General features: G+C 35.4%; 1 protein-coding gene across 6 annotated transcripts; it reads left to right on the forward strand.

Moving 5' to 3' along the window:
* Positions 1–1,077: 1,077 nt before the first annotated feature.
* LOC131165336 (uncharacterized) lies at positions 1,078–20,068 on the forward strand. Of its 6 annotated transcripts, XM_058123020.1 has the most exons (18): positions 1,116–1,441; positions 1,681–1,732; positions 1,974–2,021; positions 2,093–2,507; positions 2,750–2,993; positions 3,915–4,201; positions 6,985–7,155; positions 7,261–8,034; positions 8,124–8,218; positions 8,690–8,752; positions 8,837–8,922; positions 9,045–9,110; positions 10,168–10,815; positions 11,166–11,240; positions 11,461–11,531; positions 11,663–11,720; positions 18,600–18,867; positions 19,163–20,068. In XM_058123020.1, exons 4-18 carry the CDS (start codon positions 2,233–2,235, stop codon positions 19,894–19,896), a joined length of 3,915 nt encoding a protein of 1,304 aa, XP_057979003.1. In that variant the 5' UTR covers positions 1,116–1,441; positions 1,681–1,732; positions 1,974–2,021; positions 2,093–2,232; the 3' UTR covers positions 19,897–20,068. The 6 variants fall into 6 exon arrangements, with proteins under 6 accessions (XP_057978999.1, XP_057979003.1, XP_057978998.1 ...); XM_058123015.1 differs by having other exon boundaries at positions 1,974–2,507; XM_058123019.1 differs by lacking the exon at positions 1,681–1,732.
* The last annotated feature ends 1,112 nt before the right edge of the window (positions 20,069–21,180 follow it).

A 21,180-nucleotide genomic window follows, 5' to 3' on the forward strand; every position in this document is an offset into this window, starting at 1 on the left:
CAAAGCCTGATTGGTTTGTTTTATCATAAAAATTCTACGAAAAAATACAATTATAAAAAGGTAATTTGCATTTGAACCTTAGAAAAAATAAATATTGAACCATCCAACTTGCCTAACTTAAAACTATACTCAAAATAATACAAACAATTTCATGAACCCCGACTATACCCATGGGTGAGCATAATTCAGTTTTAATCGAATTAATCGATTGAATTCGGTCGGTTTGGTTCGGTTATTTTGTAGTTTGGTTCGGTTCAGTTTCAGAATGAGATAAATTCGGGTATTCGATTTTCGGTTCGGTTATGGAAAAAATATAAATAGGTTAACCAAATTACCTGGACTTTAATTAATTAATAATTAAATATAGATTATTAAATTATATGATTTTAGGCTAGGGTTCCAAACTTCTCATGTTCCATTCGGCCATTCTCAATTCCCTTCTCACTTAGCCATTCCCAATTCGTCATACAAATTATATATTTATATATATTTTTTCTATAATTAATTTTAATTTTACTCGATTAACCGAATTACTCGACAATTCGGTTCAGTCAGGTACATGTCGATTAAAAAGCTCAATTCAGTCAGTTCAGTTCGGTCATGACATGGGTTAATGAAAAAATTCGATCAATTGACCGAATTAACCGATTGCACACCCCTAGTATACCTATCAAATTTAAAGTAAAACCCCTCAACCCAATTCTAAATTTCAATACCCAGTCAAATAAAAGTCAACTCTTGGTCTTCCCACCTTCCTCAATCCCAATCCCAATCCCAATCCCAATCCCAAACACGATCAATATTTTTGGTACACCTTCAGTCTCTCAAACGTTACTCACACAACCTTGGTCCCCCATCGGCTATCTAAATTGCCATGTCACGTAATACACAAATTGCACATGTCAAATGTGTCAATCCATCATCGCCCAATGAGAAAAAAAAGAGCAAGGAGGGTAACCACAGTAGGATATTCCAAATCCAATCCAAAAACAGCACAGCACCGCTAAATCCCATCATCCGCGAAAACACTGCTTCGGATAAAGGGCTGTGATTTCAGCGGCACGCCCCCTAAATTTGGGGGGACCCTCCAATCTCGAATGCTGGCCCCACTCCACCTCTTTCTCTCTCTCTCTCTCTCTCTCTCTCTCTCTCTCCTCTGGGAGAATCTCTATTCTCTACGACGCCAAGCTTTCTGGCCACAACACGTATCGGACCACTCGTATCGTACTCCGTCTCTACGGGCTCTCTCCGCGCGCTTTCCCCGTCTGCGATCCTCCGCGATCGATCAATGCAGGTGCGTTTCGGTTCTATTCGACAGTGAGGCGGCGGTGCAATTCGCGTTGTCGGGGGGGTCTCGGTTCGAATTTAGGGAGTTCGTGGACAAAACCCTAGGTTCTTGCTCGAACTAGGGTTTTGGGATTCGCGAAGCAGTAGGGTTCTGGTAATTTTTTTACTGCGTTCACTTGCGGAGGTTGATGCGTTCTTTGTGATTTTATTGGGAATCTTTTGAGTTTCAATTTTTTATTGCTTGAACCCTGTACGGAGTTTTGTTTTTTTTTTTTTTGACGATGCTGGGGTTTAGTGAAGTTGCAGAAAGGTTTTTGTTGGGTGATTGATGTTACTGTTAGTTTTGTTTGTTATTATGCCAAGGATGTAAAGTTTTGATTCATTATGCTTCAGAGTTTTGGCGCGGGTTGGGAAGCTGTCTGTTGAAGTGATGTTCTTGCTGCATGTGAGTGCGAAAATTGTATTTTTTAGCTTTAAAGCAGAAAATGGTGCTTTTGAAGTTCTAGTGAACAGTAGCTTAGTTGCAATTCTCCGGTGGAATGCGTCAAGCTATTGGTTCTAAGGGAGGGGCGTGGGGAATTATTATTATAGTATTAGTATATTTATTTCATGGTTGTTCTAGTTTAGACCGCTACATGGTTTGCTGTCTCTACTTTCTTTAATTGTTGCTCTTTCTTGGTTGATAGGTTGCTGCAACAAATATAGTTGATCGGGATACTGAAAAATCTGATGAGGTAGATTTTGGGAAAACTGTGTGGATATGAGTTGTTACAGACTACTTACTCTTGGATTTGAGTAATGGCAGGAAACACGAGATTTGAGTTGACTTCTGGTAGCCCAGAAGAATCAGGTTTTGTGGGAAATTACCCAAATGGACAGAGGGGAAATTATCCTGGTCCCAATTTGGATAGGTCTGGAAGCTTTCGAGAGGGTGGTGAGAACAGAATGTTTGGTTCTGGGACCGGCATTTCCCGGGGGAGTTCTTTACTGACAGGGGATTTGCCCTCGCTTTCACAATGTTTGATGTTGGAGCCAATTACCATGGTGGATCAGAAATACACCAGGTCAGGTGAGCTAAGGCGCGCACTTGGGATTTCTTTTGGGAGTACTGCTGAAAACAACTCTTTTGGAGCTGCACACTCTAAGCCTACCCCTCCTGTTGCCACGGAAGAAATTAAACGGATCAGAACAAGTGTTGCGGATACTTGTTCCAAGGCCAAGTAAGCTCAAACTTTTTCATATATTGAGTTATTGCAATGTTTTGAATTCTGCTGTAGCAGCTCCTTATTAATAATATTTTGCATTGGTGTAAGATGTTTTGAAACTGTTACTTGGCGTGTAAAGGAACTCGTTGTCTGTATGTTACCTTTGGTCACAGATAAGAAGTGTAGCTTATTACAATTGTTTTGTAATCTGCTGTATTTCAGTAGTTTTTTTCTTGAGTGTGCTGCATGTGTTGCAGGGTTAGAGTAAAAAGGTTTGATGAATCCTTAGGCAAATTAAGCAAGCTTTGTGATGCTATGGCCACCAAGAAGCAGCAACGAAATGATATGGCAGCAAGTGAACGAAATGGAGGATCTAACTTGTTGAAGATTGGAAACCAGATTCATCGAAATTCTCCAGATATTGGCAATCAAAGAGTGGAAGACAGGACTAAGAATGTTGGTCTGAATAAGCGTCTCCGCACATCAATGGCGGAAGCACGGGTTTGTATTTGAAAATTATTTATATATATACATTTATTTTATTTTCTTGCTTTATCTCTCAGCAAACGTCGTTGCTAATTGAGAATAATATCTTTAAAACTGTTATCTTCTATTCAGTAGACTAATGTACAATATCTTTAGTCCTTTTGTGTGATTTGTAATTTAACATTGTTTTCTTTTGATCATATTTCATCACATTCTAATTTAATCAACATTTCTTTTCTGTTTTATTATTAGTCTTATGCAATATAGATGTTTGAAAAGGCAATGCTTTTTTGTTCTGAAATCCGCAATCCAAAAGTAAAATATTCTGTCTTTTACTTTAAGGGTTAAGTGATTGGTGTTGACATCTTTTGGAGGTTGAATCTGCTCATTATGTTTTTGCATAACCTTTAACGCACATAGGATTTGTAATGGAAAGACATCCTACCTGACCTTCATATGTGCTTGATCTAAGATACCTTGGCTCCCTTACAGTGAAGTTTATTTATGTTCTTTTAGTGAAAAAAGTTGAGACATCATGATTGCTGCACTGAGAAAAATGCAAATTTGATTATTTTATTGAGATGCAAGACAAAAATGATTTTTGATTGTCTATTGAGATGTGTGATGAAAATGAGGATTCATTTAAAAATTCTAATAGAGCTTTCTCAAAATTATATTCTTTTGGGTCATACAAATTCTCACGATTGTTTTTAATCTCATAACTTATGTATTTATGGCAGAAGTACCTTATTATTGTTTGACTATTATGAGAGATCAGTGTATCTTTCAAATAGATTCATCCATTCATCCTAGTTCCTTACAATGGTTTTTAATATCTTTGCTCATGTATACAATTCATTACTTCCTCGATGGCATAACTAACTTCTTATTGGAATTATTTGACTGTATGAGTTATTAGTGTATTCTTTCAAATAGATTCAGGCGGAAGGTCGGAGCAATGGTCTCTCAAGGCCACCTTCAGTTATGGGGAAAGACAACAGAGATACACTCAAGGACAGCAATGCTTGTTCTGATCCGGTTGAAGAAAAGATTCGCAGATTGCCTGCTGGAGGGGAAGGATGGGACAAAAAAATGAAAAGGAAACGCTCTGTAGGTGCTGGTTCTACGAGACCCATTGATGGTGATGGAGAACTTAAACGAGCTATGCACCATAAGATTAGCAATGAACCTGGCTTGCAATCCATTGATCCCCACAGTTTCAGGTAACTTCTCTGTAGTTTAGGACATCATTCCATTTTCTTTTGTTGTTATGCTGATTTGAGTTTGGGCCTTGTTCTCTCATTTTTCAATTTATTGTTGACGATTATTTGATTAGTGTATATACGATTTTTGACAAAATGAACACTATTTAAAAAAAAAATATATGTTTCAAATGCATTAGCTTTGCATTTGTTTAAATGCATTTGACATGGTAATCTTTTTAGCTAGTGTAAATGTGCTCGAGTTTGAAAGTGCACTTCATTCAGGGTGGTGTGCTTATGTCTGTTTGATTCTTATAATGTTAAACAGACTAACCAATTAACATGGTATTGGCAATTTTCACTGATTTGATTGAATTTTGTGAGAACTGTTTCCAAATATAGTGGAGTCTTTGGTGAAGAACCACCAATGGAGAACTTTAGGGACCTGTTTGGATCAAAGATTTTGTTTGAGGAAAGGAAAGGAAAATAAGAAAGAAATTCATTTTCCATTATATATATTTTTTTCTATATAAAATATTATTAAAAAGAAAACTTATTTTATTATGATTAAAAATTATGAAAAGTCAAATGTTAGTGAGAACTGAAATCAAGTTTTATTTATTGATTTGATATATTTTTTAATTTCTTTCTCACTTTCCTTAATAACTAAACATGAAAAAAAGTAGATTCTTTCATATTTTGCATTCCTTTTCCTATGTTTTCCAAGTTCCAAAGAGGACCTATATGTTTGTATTGTAGCCATAGGATTTTATTTTAGTCTGGAAGAAAATTCTGGTTGTTTTAGAATTTTAGTTGATTAGGTTTTTCTTAAAGTAATTCAAGTGCTTTGGTGTTATTTTTTATTGTTTCTTTTGGATGTGATGTTGGGTGTATGTATAAATAGTTTCTTATGTATTGTATTGATCAGTTATCAGGCTTGAATTCCAGAATTCCAGACTGTTTTCCTCTCCCTCTCGTCCAGGTTCTCTCACTTGTCTTCTCCTCCTTCCTCATTTTTCCTTCTTCTTCTTTGCTCTTTCTGTTCTCCCTCTGTTATTCTCTTCGTTCTGTCTGCCTCTCTTTGCGCGGTTGCCACTTTCTGCCCAGCAGCAGTTCCTCTTCTTCTCCTTCCCTTCTCTTTATTCTTTCTATTTCTATTTGTAACTCTCTCTCTCTCTCTCTCTCTCTCTCTCTTTTCTGACTTTATGTTCATGTTCCACATCAGTCTTGCTCTTAAGGAAATTCATTTAATTAAATCTAATAATCTCAGTTTCATATTAAATTTTGAATTCATTAGGTAATACTTAAAATATTTTGTACGCACATAACTTGTAATGTTACGTGAAGGAATTCTAATCCAAATTTAAGGCGGGTTGAAGTGTTAGATTATTCTTACTTTTCAAATATTTGAAGTGCCTAAGTTAACTATTATTGCTATCATTTATGCTTATGAGCTGCAACATGGGTGGCTTGGCTTAAAAGACAGCCTTAAGCCCAATATTGGGAGATTAGTTTCTAAATGTTGCTAATATTGCAGCAAAGCTAGTTTTCCCTCACATCAGATTCAATCTGGGCTTTCTGGCTGGGACTTTTGAGCTGTGCTGGACTTCTCTGCCCTCTTCACAAAAATAGTATGAAAAAATTATGAGATATTGGAATGCTTTTGAACACATAGTTTTAGGGCTCGAAACAGTTGGCTGAATATTCTCAAATGGCTGGTCTGTGTCAGTCACGAAAGCTTAAATTTTCTTGAACCAGATCAATCTGGGCAACCAAAGGTGACTCAGCCTAACTCCGCCTGAATTACCCACTAGTTCATGAAAAATTAACAAAGATGTTGAAGATGCTGCCAGAAAGGTTTGATCCTGCCACAGGCAAGCAAATTTAGTTTTTATGGCTAACCATTGGGCCAACAAATCTTACACGTTTAGAAATGGAACAATTATTGTATTTGAACTTTCTAAAGTAAGATTCAGACCTATTACAGATATTTGATTGAAAATAAAAACTTATTTTAATCTTTAAAAAATATATAAAATGATTAGTTTTTCATAGAAAGTACATAAAATGTAAAGAATAATTTATAATATGTAAAGAGATATATAAAATGTATAAAGACACGTGAAACATTAATTCATAGGCCTGACAATTAGGTCATTGACCCCTTTCAGATCAATGGCTGGTTTGGTTTTAGAATTATATGGATAAAAAAGTTCTAAAATAAATTTTGATGGATGGAATTTGGAAAATGATGTGAGCTAACTTCTGATAGCAATTCGTATATGCTAGTTTTGGCTTAATAATAACTGTCAACAATGTAATCTATTTATTATTGTTGTATTCTACGTAATATGTACATCTCACGATGGTGCACACATTTGTTGCCTTGGGTTGAGTTGGATTCCTAGGGGGGAGCCTGCTTCTCTCTATAAATTGAGGCTTAACCCCTATTTGGTAAAGTGTATCTGAATGTATTGGATGCAGGTTTAGTTGCCATTGTTGTGTCCCCAATTGATATTACTATTATTTTTATTGGGCTGATATTACTGTCCCTTGGGTTTGCTGGAAATATATTGACGTTCCTGCCTTGTTTGACTCCAGATCTTTTTATTCTTTTTGTTGCTGAAGTGTCTGTTTTACTTGTCTTGATTTATTTAGCCTTTTGAGTCCTGGGAAGTTATTAAGTTGTTTAGTTTTTCAAATGATGTCAATTGCAATGCCAATCATAGTTATTGCTTTTTTGTTTGTTTGTATATAATTGTTATTATGAAAACATAAATTTTTTTGATGTTGAAACTTTACAGATCGGGGTCTTACAACAATACTAGTGGAATTAATAAGATGGATGGTAATTCCTTGCCTGCTGGTTCAAATAACCGTACAGCACCCAAAAATGATTTGGAAAAGGTCTGCCTTTCAAGGGATCCAACAACTGGATTAAACAAGGAAAGGCATATAGTGAAAGCAAACAATAAGTATGTATTTATGTTGTTGGATTTGTCATGCTTGTGGTCAATATCTGACCTGTTGTTTTTCTGAATTCTTCTAGCTTTACAATATTTTGTTCCTTTGTTACACAGGTCAAACATTCGCGAGGACAATCATGTAACTAGTCCTGGTTCAGTAATGAAAGGAAAGGCTTCAAGAGCACCACGAACTGGCCCTGTAATGGCAGCAAACTCGTCTCCTAATTTTCCCCGTGCAACTGGAGCACTTGAAGGTTGGGAACAGCCTCAAAACGTAAACAAAGTTCATTCAGTGGGTGGGACTAGCAATCGCAAGCGTCCTATGCCTACAAGATCCTCCTCTCCACCTATGGCTCAATGGGTTGGTCAGAGACCACAAAAGATATCTCGTACTAGGAGAGCAAATTTGGTGTCACCTGTCTCAAACCATGATGAACTACAGATGTCATCTGAAGGGTGTCCACCAACTGATTTTGGTGCTAGAATAACTTCTAATGTGACCAATGGGTCACATCTTGCAAAGAGTGTGGCTAATGGCACCCAACAATTTAAGGTGAAACTTGAAAATGTTTCATCTCCAGCGAGATTATCTGAAAGTGAAGAATCTGGTGCTGGAGAGAACAGGCTGAAGGAAAAAGGAATGGGTAATTGTGAAGGAGAGGAAAGAGCTGCAAATGCTGTTCAAAATGTGGGACCTGTATTGGCCTCGCAGAAAAATAAAACACTAAGCAAGGAAGAAACTGGGGATGGTGTGCGAAGACAAGGACGGACTGGAAGGGGCTCATCATTTTCTAGGGCTAGCATTTCACCAATGAGGGAGAAGTTGGAGACTCCAGCCACAATGAAACCACTTCGAAGCACAAGACCCAGTACTGATAAGAATGGAAGGTGTTGATGCCTTCCCTCACAATTTTTGATTGTACCAGTTATTGCTAGCTTCTATATTTTGTTAATCAAAACTTCTTAATATTTTATAGTAAGTCAGGCCGTCCTCCTTTGAAAAAGCTGTCTGATCGTAAGGCCTTTAGTCGTCATGGGCATCCACCAAATAATGGATCTCCAGATTTCACAGGTATATACACAATCCTTCAAATTTAACTCCACATAGTTGATATGAGTAAATTTGTGTAAGGTTTCTGTTGTAACTTGAGAGAACTTCAGTAATCCCTGGGGTTTCTGAGCTCTCACTCCCTTCCTCTGTTTCACAGGTGTGGACACACTTAGGTTTTCCTTATTTCCTATTTTTTAACAAAACTGTGTAGTTACTATTTCTTTTATTCTTCTATTGGAGAAGAAAATAAAAAAAAGATGGAAGAGATATAAGAACACTTTTTGTTTTGCTGAGAATTATTTATTAGGTTTTTCTTATTTCTAATACACATTTCCTATTTTTTAACAAAAAATGTGTAGTTACTATTTCTTTTATTCTTCTATTGGTGAAGAAAAGAAAAAAAAGGATGGAAGAGATATAAGAACATTTTTTGTTTTGCTGAGAATTATTTATAATGTGAAGCATTAATATTCAAAGCATATGGTGTTCCAGGAGAATCGGATGACGATCGCGAAGAACTCTTAGCTGCTGCAAAATATGCTTCTAGTGCTAGATGTATGTGTCTTAGAAAATTAGTTTTTTTTTCATGCAAATGATATATGGGTGTGCTTTTGGATAAGAATAATTCATATTTTGCAGATGCTGCATGTTCTGGTCCTTTCTGGAAGAAAATGGAACCATATTTTGCTTCTTGCATGGAGGACATATCTTTTTTGAAGCAACAGGTGTAGGGAAAATTATTAAGTGTAAAGATGATTTCAGTAGTATTTTCTGTAATATTTTTATTTCTTTTTATATGGTTACTTACAAGTTCTTTCTCTTTTTCTCTGTTGCAATATTAAATCAGCTGAAAATTGCAGAGGAGCTTCCTAAAGGCCAATCCAAGATTTTTGGGCATGACAGTAACACTTTGGTAATTTAATTTGCAATATATGCTTAGTTATGCTTGAACAAATATTTTTCGCTTCACTACTTTTGAGAGGGCAAAGTTGAGGCTGTATTCCTCTATTGTCTCACTTTGTTTTCTGATGCATGTGGTGGCAAACCATACATTAAGGAGCCCGTAGCAGAAAAAATGGATTTGTTGCAGTATTTTATTATTCGAAATCACTTTTGTTTCGTATCCAAAGTGTTTTGAAAGATGGGAACTATGACATCTCATCTCTGTCTAAAACACTGCTATGTGATTTCTGTGGGATGTAAGTATGTCTCTGCTCTATGGAACACAGATCCTTTTCAACATTTTGGTTCTTTTTAGAGCTGTTATTTTGGGTAGGGTATGGAATTTACATTTGTTCTGCCTATCCATCTATTCAGTCCCTGGCTATAAATTTTGATGCCTTCAATTTACATTAGCTCATGTCTTAGTGTCACCGTCATTCTTCCTTTATGTTTTGAATATGAATCAGTTCTCGTAGTTTACAATTGCTCTTCTTTTAATGTGTTCATTTTGGCCATATTGTTCTTTTGACTGGCTTCTTTTTATAATTCATTTAAGACATCCTCGGTGAATTTGATATATTGTGGGCTTCTCATGCTTGGCGGGCAATGTTTTTCTTTTCTTTCTTTTGTTTCATTATTTTCTATTGATATGAAAGAGGATGAGGCATCCTCAAGTAAACAGAAAAAAAAGACTTTAGGCTTAACATCACAAAAAAAAGCTAGTGAAATAGAGCTCTTCCAACCTCTTTGCATTCAGATAAAGAAACTCCTCCAAAAAAACCTTTTCCTGAACACCAATGTGTGGCTAGAAAACCCACGATAGGAGAGGTAGAACAGAAAAAGTTTTCACCATTGTGATCCAAATTCATCGAATTGTGGGGGAAAAAAATAGGACACAACGAGAGCATCCTCCCCTCCGTTGCCTTAAAAGAAAATAGATACATTTGCAAATTAATGACTTTATTTGTTTATATGGTTTGTGGAGTTTTTTCACTCTTGTAGTACTAACGTTTGTTTTGCTTTCTCAGTGTGATCCTGCACGTGAGGAAATTTCTCCATCTCAAACTTTAATTTCTGGAGAAAGCTTATCGAATCAAGTTGGGTCTGCAATGTCTTTGGATTTGGTTGATCAACTGCAGGATATTGATTTATGTGGTAGATTAGACTCAGAAAGCTGCGACTTCAATGCTCCTCTGTATCAGAGAGTATTGTCCGCTCTGATTGTAGAAGATGAAATTGAAGGATTTGAAGAAATTAATATGGGAAGAAATGGGTTGTCTCAATGCTCTAGAGATGACTCTGCTTGTGGTATGTGTCTTCATAATGCTGTAGAACCTGGAAAGAGGGACAAGATGGAGTTTGAGTATGACTCTATTTTGGGCCAGGCGGATCAGAAGCAATGTACTGTTGACAGATTTTCTTGTAATGGGGTTACTGGGTTAAATAAAAGCCAAAGCATTTGCAGTCCTTCATGTTATGATGAACTGTTGCAAGGGGAACAGGGTTTTGTTCATTCAGACATCAGGGTATTCAATGAATATTCTCAGAATGGTTTAAATGATGTACATGCCAACATTTCTGGCGGCTCTCCATTTGATTGCCAATATGAGCAGATGCCTCTGGATGAAAAGATCTTGCTAGAGCTACAAAGTATCGGCCTATATCCAGAGACAGTGGTAGGCTTTTACTTTAATGTAGTTTTATTTTCTTTTATCCTTGAGTGAGAAGTTCTCTATTCTGTTTGTCCATGCAGTTTCTTTTTTCCTATCTACAAAATATATGGAAAATGATTTTTTTATTTTCATTTTTTTTAATAATAAAAGGTCTTATTTAGTTTCTTACGTTTTTCCTGTTTACTCTATTTTGGTTAAATCTAATTGTTCTTTTTAAGCTTTACTTAATTCTCGTTAGGGCCACAGTCTTTTATTGTTGCACATTTGTGACTGCATTGTTTTTATTTCAACGTCATTTGTTCTTGTATCTTTTTTTGGCCCCACCAACATCTATTTTTTGTGCATTACTACAGCCCGATCTGGCTGAGGGAGACGATGAGGTGATTAACCAGGAGATTGTTAAACTAAAGAAGAAGCTGTTACAAGAGGTTATGCTACATTTCATGCTTCCTTTCTTAAAGCATATTTGCTTTCAACACTTATGTATCACTATGTTTGGCAGAATTTTGAAGGATTTCCTCACTAACTTGATTTGCTTGCAAATATTTTGTTACAAATTGGAATCTTGTTTGTGCAAGCCTTCATTTATTTAGTTTCTAATTTCATATTTTTTTAAATGTACTTATTTGTTGTTTTTGAATTATATAGATGGGTAAAAAGAAGGCACACTTAATTAAATTATTTCGGACCATTCAGGAAGAGAAGGAGGTGGAAGAACGGTATGATAATGAGTGATATTGTATATGTTCTTGAATCAGGCTTTTAACCTTTTTGATGAATTGATAGGAAAGCTAATCTTCATTATATGCTTGAACCTTGTTGAAATTGGTATGCTCTGTTTAATGTGCAGGGACCTTGAGCAGGTTGCGATGGACAGACTTCTTGAGTTGGCTTGCAAAAAGCTATTGGTATATTTCTTTTCCTTGGCTAATTCTTTGTTTGTGTTTTTTATGCTTGTTGAGTTGCTGTTAGTTTTGATGTCTAATTCTTATGTGATATCCTGTTTGTTATGGAAACAATGTTGTAGATATCACATAAGCAACAACATGAGGTTATTACTGAGGTGTGAGGAAAATGTGGGACTCATGTAATCAGTCTGCCTTTAATTTGCTTAGTTGGTTATGTAGCTACTAAACTTTCAATTGTGATGAAGTTAAGGACATTATTTTAAGGTTTCAACATGGTTCAGAGAAGTAGTTGTCAAACTAACATGTTTTATCCGTACCATGATTTGGGAATTCATTTTCGAAGATTCAGTGATGAAGGACCACTAATGGAGAACTTTAGGGCCTGTTTAATTTTGGAAATGAAGAACAATAAAAAGTTTTGGCACTATTTGCTTGTGGAAATAGTTATACTTTTCATTTCCAATTTTTCAAATTAAGAAAAAAGCCACCTTGTTTTCCAATTTTCTATATTGGTGTAGAAAAGTTGGAAAACATCTTTTTATTCTTTTCTAAATTTCTGATTTCTTCCTTTGTGTCTGAGAGCATGGAATTCTGATCTTTGATTTGGATTTGTGTGGGTTATGACAAAATATAGTGAAAAACAGTATTGAGTTTTTTTTCCAAATTCGTGCAAATCCAAATTTAAGTTCCAAAATCCATGATTTTAAATACTACCTTATATATTTTTTGGAAAATTAATAAACAAGTTGTCTTTTTTGTAATTATTTTGATATCTGAAAATGAAAATTAAAAGTTTTTTTGCAAAACTAAACAAACTCTTCGTTTTCTACCTTCTTAATATGAACCCTGAAAAATTAAAAAATAAACTGAAATTTTTATAATATTTTGAAAAATAAACAATAGAAAATGGAAAATGTTATTGACTCTTAGATGTTTATATTGATAGCTATAATTTTAGAATTTAGGATTTTATTTTAGTTTGGAAAATTTTGGTTTTTTAGAAGTTTTTAGTTAATTTAAGGATATTTTGTGCATTTTAAGTATTTTGGGGGTTTTATTATTGTTTGTTGTAGCTGTAAGATTGGGTGTATTAGTGCCTTGTCTGTGATTTTGTTAGACAGTCATCAGATTTGAATTCAGATTTCAGGCTTGTTTCCCTGTCTCTCCTGTACAGCCTGTCGCACACTCTTTCTCCCCCCTTGGTCATCTTCTTCTTCTCTCTCCTTTCCTCTATTTCTCCCTTTATATTTGGCAGTAACCTTTACTGCTGTTTACACTTCACCCTTACTGCTGTTTCTTCTTCCATCTTCTTCCTTCTTCGGTCTCCCTTCTTTCATCATCATCTTCTTCTTTCCCTTTCCTTCCTCTACTCTCTCTCTCTCTCTCTCTCTCTCGCTCTCGCTCTCGCTCTTGCTCTCCCTGTGTTTCATTCTGGTTTACATAAATATTATATCAAAGCAAGCCCCACTCCTTGCTATCTTCCTCTATTATCTTCCGTAACTGATTGGCCATCAGTCATTCTTGAAAGCCAATCATGGTTTTAAAGAACGGCCACGACCGTTACGTAACGGTTTTTTGAGTTACCGATACCGGTACATACAGAGAAATCGGTGGGAAGAAAAATCCCAGCTGTAGCGGCTGTTACGGACCGCGATCATTATGTAAAGGCTGCTACGGCTGTTACGTAACCGCTATAGGACTGTTATACTAAAAAAATTATTTAATTTTTTACTTCTCACTTTTTCCCTCTCTTTCATAAATCATTCTCAATATACCATGTGGTGAGAGGGGGAAAAGATTATAGTGAGGATGATAATGATACAAAATTTATTATTTCTTTAAATATTCACAAGAGATGCATTAATTAACAATTTGAAAATATTAACTTGTTAGGGAAATACTTTATTTTGATAATATTAGTAATTTGATATTTATGTTCTATATTTTTCAACTTCAACCTTCTTCTTTTCTAGTTATTTTATATTTGTATTATTCGTATGTCTTATGTGTATAATAGATTAATGGAGTGTATAATGTATTTTGTTTTATTAATTAATTTAGCGCACATAAGAATTTATCACATAAGAACAATGAGAAATATAAATACGCGCACACGTAATTTTTCTATCAATGGTGGTTTAAAACAAATGTAAACTTGTTGCCCCTACCAAATAACTTACTTAGTCAAACTAAAGGATCCAAAATATACAAAAACTCTTTCTAAGAAAGGTTAAAAGCTTAAAACATGTAGGTACGCTAATATGCACAAGGTTATGTGTGCTTGAAAAAAATTCATAACCGTTACACCCACTTCCCATTATGTAACATATGCTACTGCCGCTTCCTGTTACACCTGTTACCTTTATGTTATGCTACCGGCTACCGCGATTTAAAACCAATTAGCCAAAGCCCCTTCAATTAACTTGTATCCTCGCCAACATTGTTTCAAAACAGAGAATTTCCACTGGTTACACCAAGTAATCAAGGAAAATTGTAAAATCAGGGTATTGTAAATTGCTTTCGTACCACTCATTTTTGAACAACTAGGTTGGAAGATTTTGCAGCACACCATCACCATTGAAGGCAGACATCCGAAAAGCCCCTCCCCCAAATTTCATCCGTCGCACATGGGGTGTAGCCCCATGTGCCACTTGAAGCTTTTCTGTCTGATGCCCAATCAAAATTCTAAACTTCCTGGTTTGTTCTCTTCCCACTGACATCACCACTGGAATCACCACCTTGATCTACTGCCAACCTGCATATCATTGCTGGAGTTCCTTTTCTGGTGAGATGCCCTATGTGCTGGCAACACTTACGAGAAAAACTGCCAGTGGCTTCTACAACTTCAAGAATCACGAGAAATTGGTTTTAGCCATGATATTTTGGATTTTTGCAATATGTTTGACTTTGATGTGTGATAGTTTGGCCTATACTGTAAGATATTAGACTGTCAATACAAATTTCAGAGTTTTGGAGGATGAAATAAGTCTGCCAGCATCCAGATTGTACTCACTGCAATATTTTGATATTTACTGTGATGTTTACTGATATGAAGAAATTGAACTTTGAGTGTTCAGTATATATATAGACACACACACATATAACTATATATTCAGCGCTGTTAGCACCAAGGTCAGGTTCAATTCTGAATTTTTTGGAATTTATTCAAGATATGCCGAATTTGTTTGAGAAATTGGAGAACCTAGAACTGTGAAGCTAACATTTTTAGTACTTTGCTAGATATGAATTTGGGAAATGTTACATGGGTTTCTATGCTTTTTCTCCCACTTGTTTTAATGTTAATTTTTCCAAGAGAAACTTCATATATTGGCTGTTTATCTTGATCTGTATTTTGAATACAATGAAATACTGGAAACAAGGACACGATTTGCATTTTATACTCTTGTGGGCTATGCGGCTGAGTGATGGGATGACAATGAGATACCGGAAACAAAGACACGATTTACATCTTATACTCTTGTGGGCTATGCGGCTGAATGATTATATGGAGTACAATACTTCGTGAAACAACATGATTTATTCAAACCTTCGTTTGGTTTAGAATGAAAAGTTTATTAATATCATAATTTTCCCTTCTCCGTTATGACAAGATCCAGAACAGCATATTCAAGATAAACAAAAATTGTTGTTGCAATGGACGACTCGTGATCACATGGGAGGAAATTGAAAGTTAACATTAATTTACAGTTGTCATGGATTATCAATGTGGAATTCAAAGCTCCATTGATTTTGTGGTTGGAAGACCACATGAATCTTTGAAGATCAAGAAAATACAATGGAACAAAGTGTTCAAGTCATAGAATAGTCCAATACTAGAATTTGAATTTAATTCTCACCAAGGGCTTTTTAGAATACAAAATTGTTCAATCTTCTGATAGGTTTGTGACATATAGGTCCCAAGCCTTGAATTATCTTATGAAGTGTGATACTCTCCACCTAACTTTATTGGATGGGGAATCTCGAGGAGAGTATGAGTAATTTGTTGATGATATTTTCATGTCACATGAGAATAGACGATATGAACTTACAGGTTGAATAACTCATGGGTATATTGCTTGCTTTTTTTGGACAATTGTAAAACTTGAGGTCGAGTTTTCTCTAAAAAGGGATTTTGATGGAGGTGGAGAGTTTTAGATGTTTTCTAGTTTTTAGGCCTAGCACTTTTCAATTTACTATCTTTTCAAGATAATTAGGGGAGCTAAGAAGACAATGGGAAGTTATATAGATTTGTTTAATTTTTTTCACATTTTTAAAATTTATTTTTTTTATGGACAATGGGGATTTAAGAATTTAATGTGAAGTTATAAAGATTTTGTTAACTTTTAAAATAAAAAAAATAATTTATTAAATTTACTTATGTACTCATGATTTGTAAGTATTGTAATTGTAAGCTAACTTGTAAAATGAGGGAATTTTGGAAATATGGTTTAGGAAAAAAAGGAAAAAGATGATTGAAACCACTTAGGCTTCCCTTAAATAACAGTAGAGATTTTGTAGCTATAGATTTAGAAATTAAGAATTTTGTCTTACTTCGGGAAATTTTTGTCGTTTTGAAATTTAGTTACTTTAGGGATATTTAGTGTATTTTAGGACCTGTTTAGTTGTGGAAAACAGTTTTCGTTATTCATCTAGATTTCCAGTAAATACAAAAAATGCCACTTTGTTTTGTAGTTTTCCAAAATTTATAAAGAAATCTAGAAAACAATTAAAAAAGCTTCTCCAACTTTCCTCTAGAAATTTGTAAACTGTAGGACAAGGTGGCCTTTCTGTAGTTATTTGAAAAACTGGAAATGGAAAATAAAACTATTTTCCACAAGTGAACGAGGCTGTGAGTATTTTTTGGTTATTTCGTAGTTATTTGTTTTAGTTATAATGTTGGGTGTATAAGTAATTTCTGTATTCTATTGAATAGTTACATATTTGGATTCAGATTTCAAACTTGGTACCACCCTCTCTGTTTTGTGGAGTCTCCCTCCCTCCCCCCTTCTTTGTTCTCCCTTTTTCTTCTCTCCTTACTTCTCTTTCTTCAAGTATGTTCCCCTTGGGCAGTTCCATACTGCTGTTTCTTCATCTTCCTTCTTCATCCTCCTCCCTTCTTTTTTCATCTTCATTTTGCTCTCTATTCTTTCTGATTTTCTCCCTCGACTCTCTTCCTCTCCATTTCTGTTTCTATACCTGCCCTATATCATTTCCCTTTTGAAAAAGTTATTTTAAATAAAATTTTTGCAAGTTCATGTGTTATTTTTGTATCATTATCTCATAGCTTTCTGGTGCTGATTGAGTTTTAGGTTTAATAATGTGAAACATATGAATCTCTTATTAAGTACCATATAAATTTGGTGTCGATCTATGCCTATTGAAGCCTTGATATGAACAGCTTGAGCTTTATGTCACGTTGTGACTTAATATGGTATCAAATAAAGCCACAGTAGGCTGGAGCTCTTTGGTTTACTTCTTGTTGTCCATGTTTGTTTTCTACAAGTTAAATTGCACTAGTTGGATGTTTCAGTCATTATTCCCCTTATGGTGTTATTAATTGTTTATCTCTACGTGCATTTTGGATAGACACTTGCAGAGGAATGTTAAGGGCTTGATTTACATTGTTGGTCTACAGCTTAATGGCTTAAGATTTATTGTGATTTGATGATTTTGGAGTCTGGCAGCATTTCAAAGTTCTTTTCTTGTTGGTTTGGTCTTGTATTGCCTTGGTTCATTATGTGCTCTTATTTTGAAGGCAGTCTCATCCGTAGTTGTAGGCTTTTACTTATTTTTCTAAACTAGTTGCAGACCCATGCAATGAATGGGTTGTTTTTATTTTCTATTTATGGAAACATTTTTATTCACCGTAGATTATTACTTTGTAAGAGGTAAACTAAATGAAGGAACATTGCTTGCCAATAATTTTCTGTTGCTAGTGCTCAAAAGTGTCAAACAAAGATTATGATATCTATTCTTGTGCTTATTAGATTGTTTCTTTTCTCTCTAATTTGGAAATTTCCAGCGAAGTGGCTGACATATTGAATTTTGATAGTGTAAAGATTGGTGTGGATGAGATGAATTCAACTAAATAAAATTGCTAGCTATTCATTTTCTGAGATTGGTGTGCTAAAAGAAGTAAATTTAGAATTCTCTAATTTTATGTATCCTATATGGTATTGCCGGTCCCTGAAAGATTCTGACCATTTAAAATACATTTAACATGTTTATTAGATGGAAGCTTGTCAACATGCTTCCCTATGAAGGCTCACTTCATAAGTATGCTTACACAACGTTTAATATTCTGTGTAGGTGGTAGCCTCTTGATGCCTTAGTCTTCAGTACTACCGTATTATATACACACACATGCACAGAGGATTGCTTGTTTCCTTGGAATAAAAAAGGAACACAAAATGTTATGTTCAGCTCTCCTTTTGCGTTCATTGTTTCTTTTCTTGACATCTAGCTTTCTGGTTGAGAAATGGTCTTGAAGTAGCATTAACTGTTGAAATATGTTGTAAGCGGACTTCTGTAATTTTGCGCTTTGAACTTCATTTGTTTTTAATTATAATGGGCATAAATAGATTCTGTTATTGATTTATTACGTTTTCCTTGTGGATGGAGTGTAGTTACTAGTGATTCCATATGTATTATAAGATGGTGTAATCAAGGCAATTATTGTCCTAACCACCATATTTGAGTGTGATTAAACATTAATATCCATAAATGAGGCTATCTGGATTAAATGTCTATTTTGGTGGATGAAGAGGACCTGCATATATGTTTGTAACTACATTATGCAACTAGTTTTTTAAGTACGAATTTTAGATAAAACAACTTGGCTGCATGTGGCTATTAAACTTCTTTGATCATTTTTTACAGGCCACTCGAGGAAGTAATGCTTCTAAAAGTGGGATCAGTAAGGTCTCAAGACATGTTGCATTGGGTTTTGTCAAGAGGACTCTTGCTAGGTGTAAAAAATTTGAAGAGTCTGGCAAAAGTTGCTTTAGTGAGCTGCCCCTTCGGGATCTCCTTTTTTCTGCTCCTCCCAGGGCCAATGATGCAGAATCTTTGAATTGTGTTGGCTTAGCAGTTGCTACTGATCTGCGTCCTGTAACACTGAAGTCTCAACGAGAGCTCAGGACCTCAGGTTTGTTATTTAAATGTTATTCTGATGTTGAGGAATGTCCTTATAGACCAATGGTTCATGTTCTTACGATGTTCGCTTGAGACCACACCAAGTTCTGTTAGAAACTAAATGGTGGAGTAGTGGATATGTTTGCAATGGGCCGTTTATATAAGCAAAAGTCAATAAAATTTATATTCTATTTGCACATGATGTGGAGTTATGCTACAGGCACTATGGCTTATGAAAAAAAATTGATTTAAGAAATTCATTTTTTTGTTGTTTAATTTGTTTAATAATAGGTTATCTATTGTTACAGGTCCCCTTTTCTCTGGTGCAGACAGGCATGATCTTCATAATGATCAAACTGACAGGGGTTCATTAGATGCATTTGAGAGTCTTGCCAGCCCATCTGACCAGGTTTTTGCCAAAAATGGGCCCATATCTAACAGGGGGAAAAAGAAGGAAGTCCTTCTTGATGATGTTGGTGCCAGTGCTGCCTTGAGGACCACATCAGCTCTTGGTAGCACGCTATCCGGTGGAGCTAAGGGAAAGAGAAGTGAAAGAGATAGGGATAAGGATATGCTAACCAGAAATTCTGTTGCCAAAGCTGGCCGTCCCACAGTTGGTAACTTTAGAGGTGAGCGTAAAACAAAATCAAAACCCAAGCAGCAGAAGACAGCTCAGCTATCAACTTCAGGAAATGGATTTGCTAGCCGGTTTACTGAGACAGCGCATTCCGTGCATCCTTCTGCTAGTGGTTCCAGTGAATCATTTACTAATAGTAGCAATAAAAAACACGAAATTGGATTGACATCCCCTGGTAACATTCCCCAGGATTCATCTAAGGAGATCAAGGAACCCGTGGACTTCGCAAACTTGCAGCTGCATGAATTGGACTCAATAGAAGAACTAGGTGTAAGCAATGACCTTAGTGGGCATCAAGATCTCAGTTCTTGGTTGAATTTTGACGAGGATGGTTTGCAAGACCATGATTCAATGGGCCTAGAAATACCTATGGATGACTTATCTGAGTTAAATATGCTTATGTAAAGACAGTAGACTGTACATTCATGAGCTGTTTAGATGTGAATGATAGTGCTGTTTTGGAGAGGGGGGGGGGGACAATCAGCTTATGTTTTGGGCAAATTTGAACGTGTAATTATGGCCATTCTTTTTGTATACTTTAAAGCTTTAAAGAAGTCATTGAAGAATCATTTTGATCCATAGATTGATTTCCTTGTAACTACTTGTAGTGGTTTTCAAGTGCCTTATTTTGTTTGCATCATTCCATGTTTGGATTGCTTCCTTGGCACCTAGATTGTTGTACATTTTAGCTTCTATATTCTATGCAATCTAAATGTTCCTCCCGCTTTTGAAATAAAAGTTTGAAGCCTTAATGTGCCACCCTGTATTTTAGATGTGTCTGAGTATCATGTTATATGATGGTCTTGGTTGATGCGAAAACTATATTGCTACTAGCATGTTGGTACGTTGAATTGCAATCAAATGCTTTCAGGTGCATTTTCTTTTTATATTTGAAGCATCAATAATATGTGCACTGGTTGGTTCTACAAAAGAATAGATTCCTGTTGGCCCTTACTTTGGACACATCTGTTCCTACAGAGAAAAGGTGCCTTGGACTGATCTAAAATTATTTTTACTACTATTATACTTCTTGGTTCTTTCCTTGGTTTTAATTTCAGTTGCTTCATAGCTGCTCATTGATGTTTTTAGGAGATTTTTATAATATGGAGCGGATGTAATATAACTTTATATAATTGCCTCAAATTTAAAACTATTGTCCTAGCTGGTTAATAGTACTTCAGGCTTGTGCACTGGTAGCTTCTAAAGGTTTTTTTTTTTTTCAATCCTTCCTATTAACAATTTATCTATTTTATTCATTGAGCAATCGTATTCGAAGGATGTTGTGATGCGTTGGCAATATAATTATTCGGGAATTGTTTAGACACTTTAGATTTTAAATCCTGCAAATGAAGCTGACATTAATTTTTATGCTTATGGCAAATCTGAAGCACCTAAGTTGCATTTTCTTCTTCTTATTATTTAATATGGGTCAGTTTTATGATATAATCTTGTGGTTCAAACTGTCATCCGATTTTTGACTCTCCAGTGGCTTTTGTTGTGACTAATGAAGTCTGAAGGGTGCATTAGCGGACATTTGTATCAAGTGAGCTTACCAGTATTCTGTACCATTGGCAAGCTGAGTGAGAAATTGTCATCTAATAGTGTTTGCAAATTATTCTCTTTATTCCTGTGACTAATGAATCTTGATTCTCCATGTGTCACGGTTGTGCATGGTGGTGCTGCTGCTTC

Source organism: Malania oleifera, chromosome 10 (assembly GCF_029873635.1).
Source record: "Malania oleifera isolate guangnan ecotype guangnan chromosome 10, ASM2987363v1, whole genome shotgun sequence".
Taxonomy (NCBI): domain Eukaryota; kingdom Viridiplantae; phylum Streptophyta; class Magnoliopsida; order Santalales; family Ximeniaceae; genus Malania; species Malania oleifera.

Excerpts from the sequence above, each read along its gene's own strand:
- LOC131165336 (XM_058123016.1), top strand. The coding sequence starts at position 2,086 with ATGGCAGGAAACACGAGATTTGAGTTGACTTCTGGTAGCCCAGAAGAA. Across the intron at positions 8,753-8,836 it reads ATATGCTTCTAGTGCTAGAT|ATGCTGCATGTTCTGGTCCT; the intron begins GTATGTGTCTTA and ends CATATTTTGCAG. Across the intron at positions 11,532-11,662 it reads GAGAAGGAGGTGGAAGAACG|GGACCTTGAGCAGGTTGCGA; the intron begins GTATGATAATGA and ends TTTAATGTGCAG.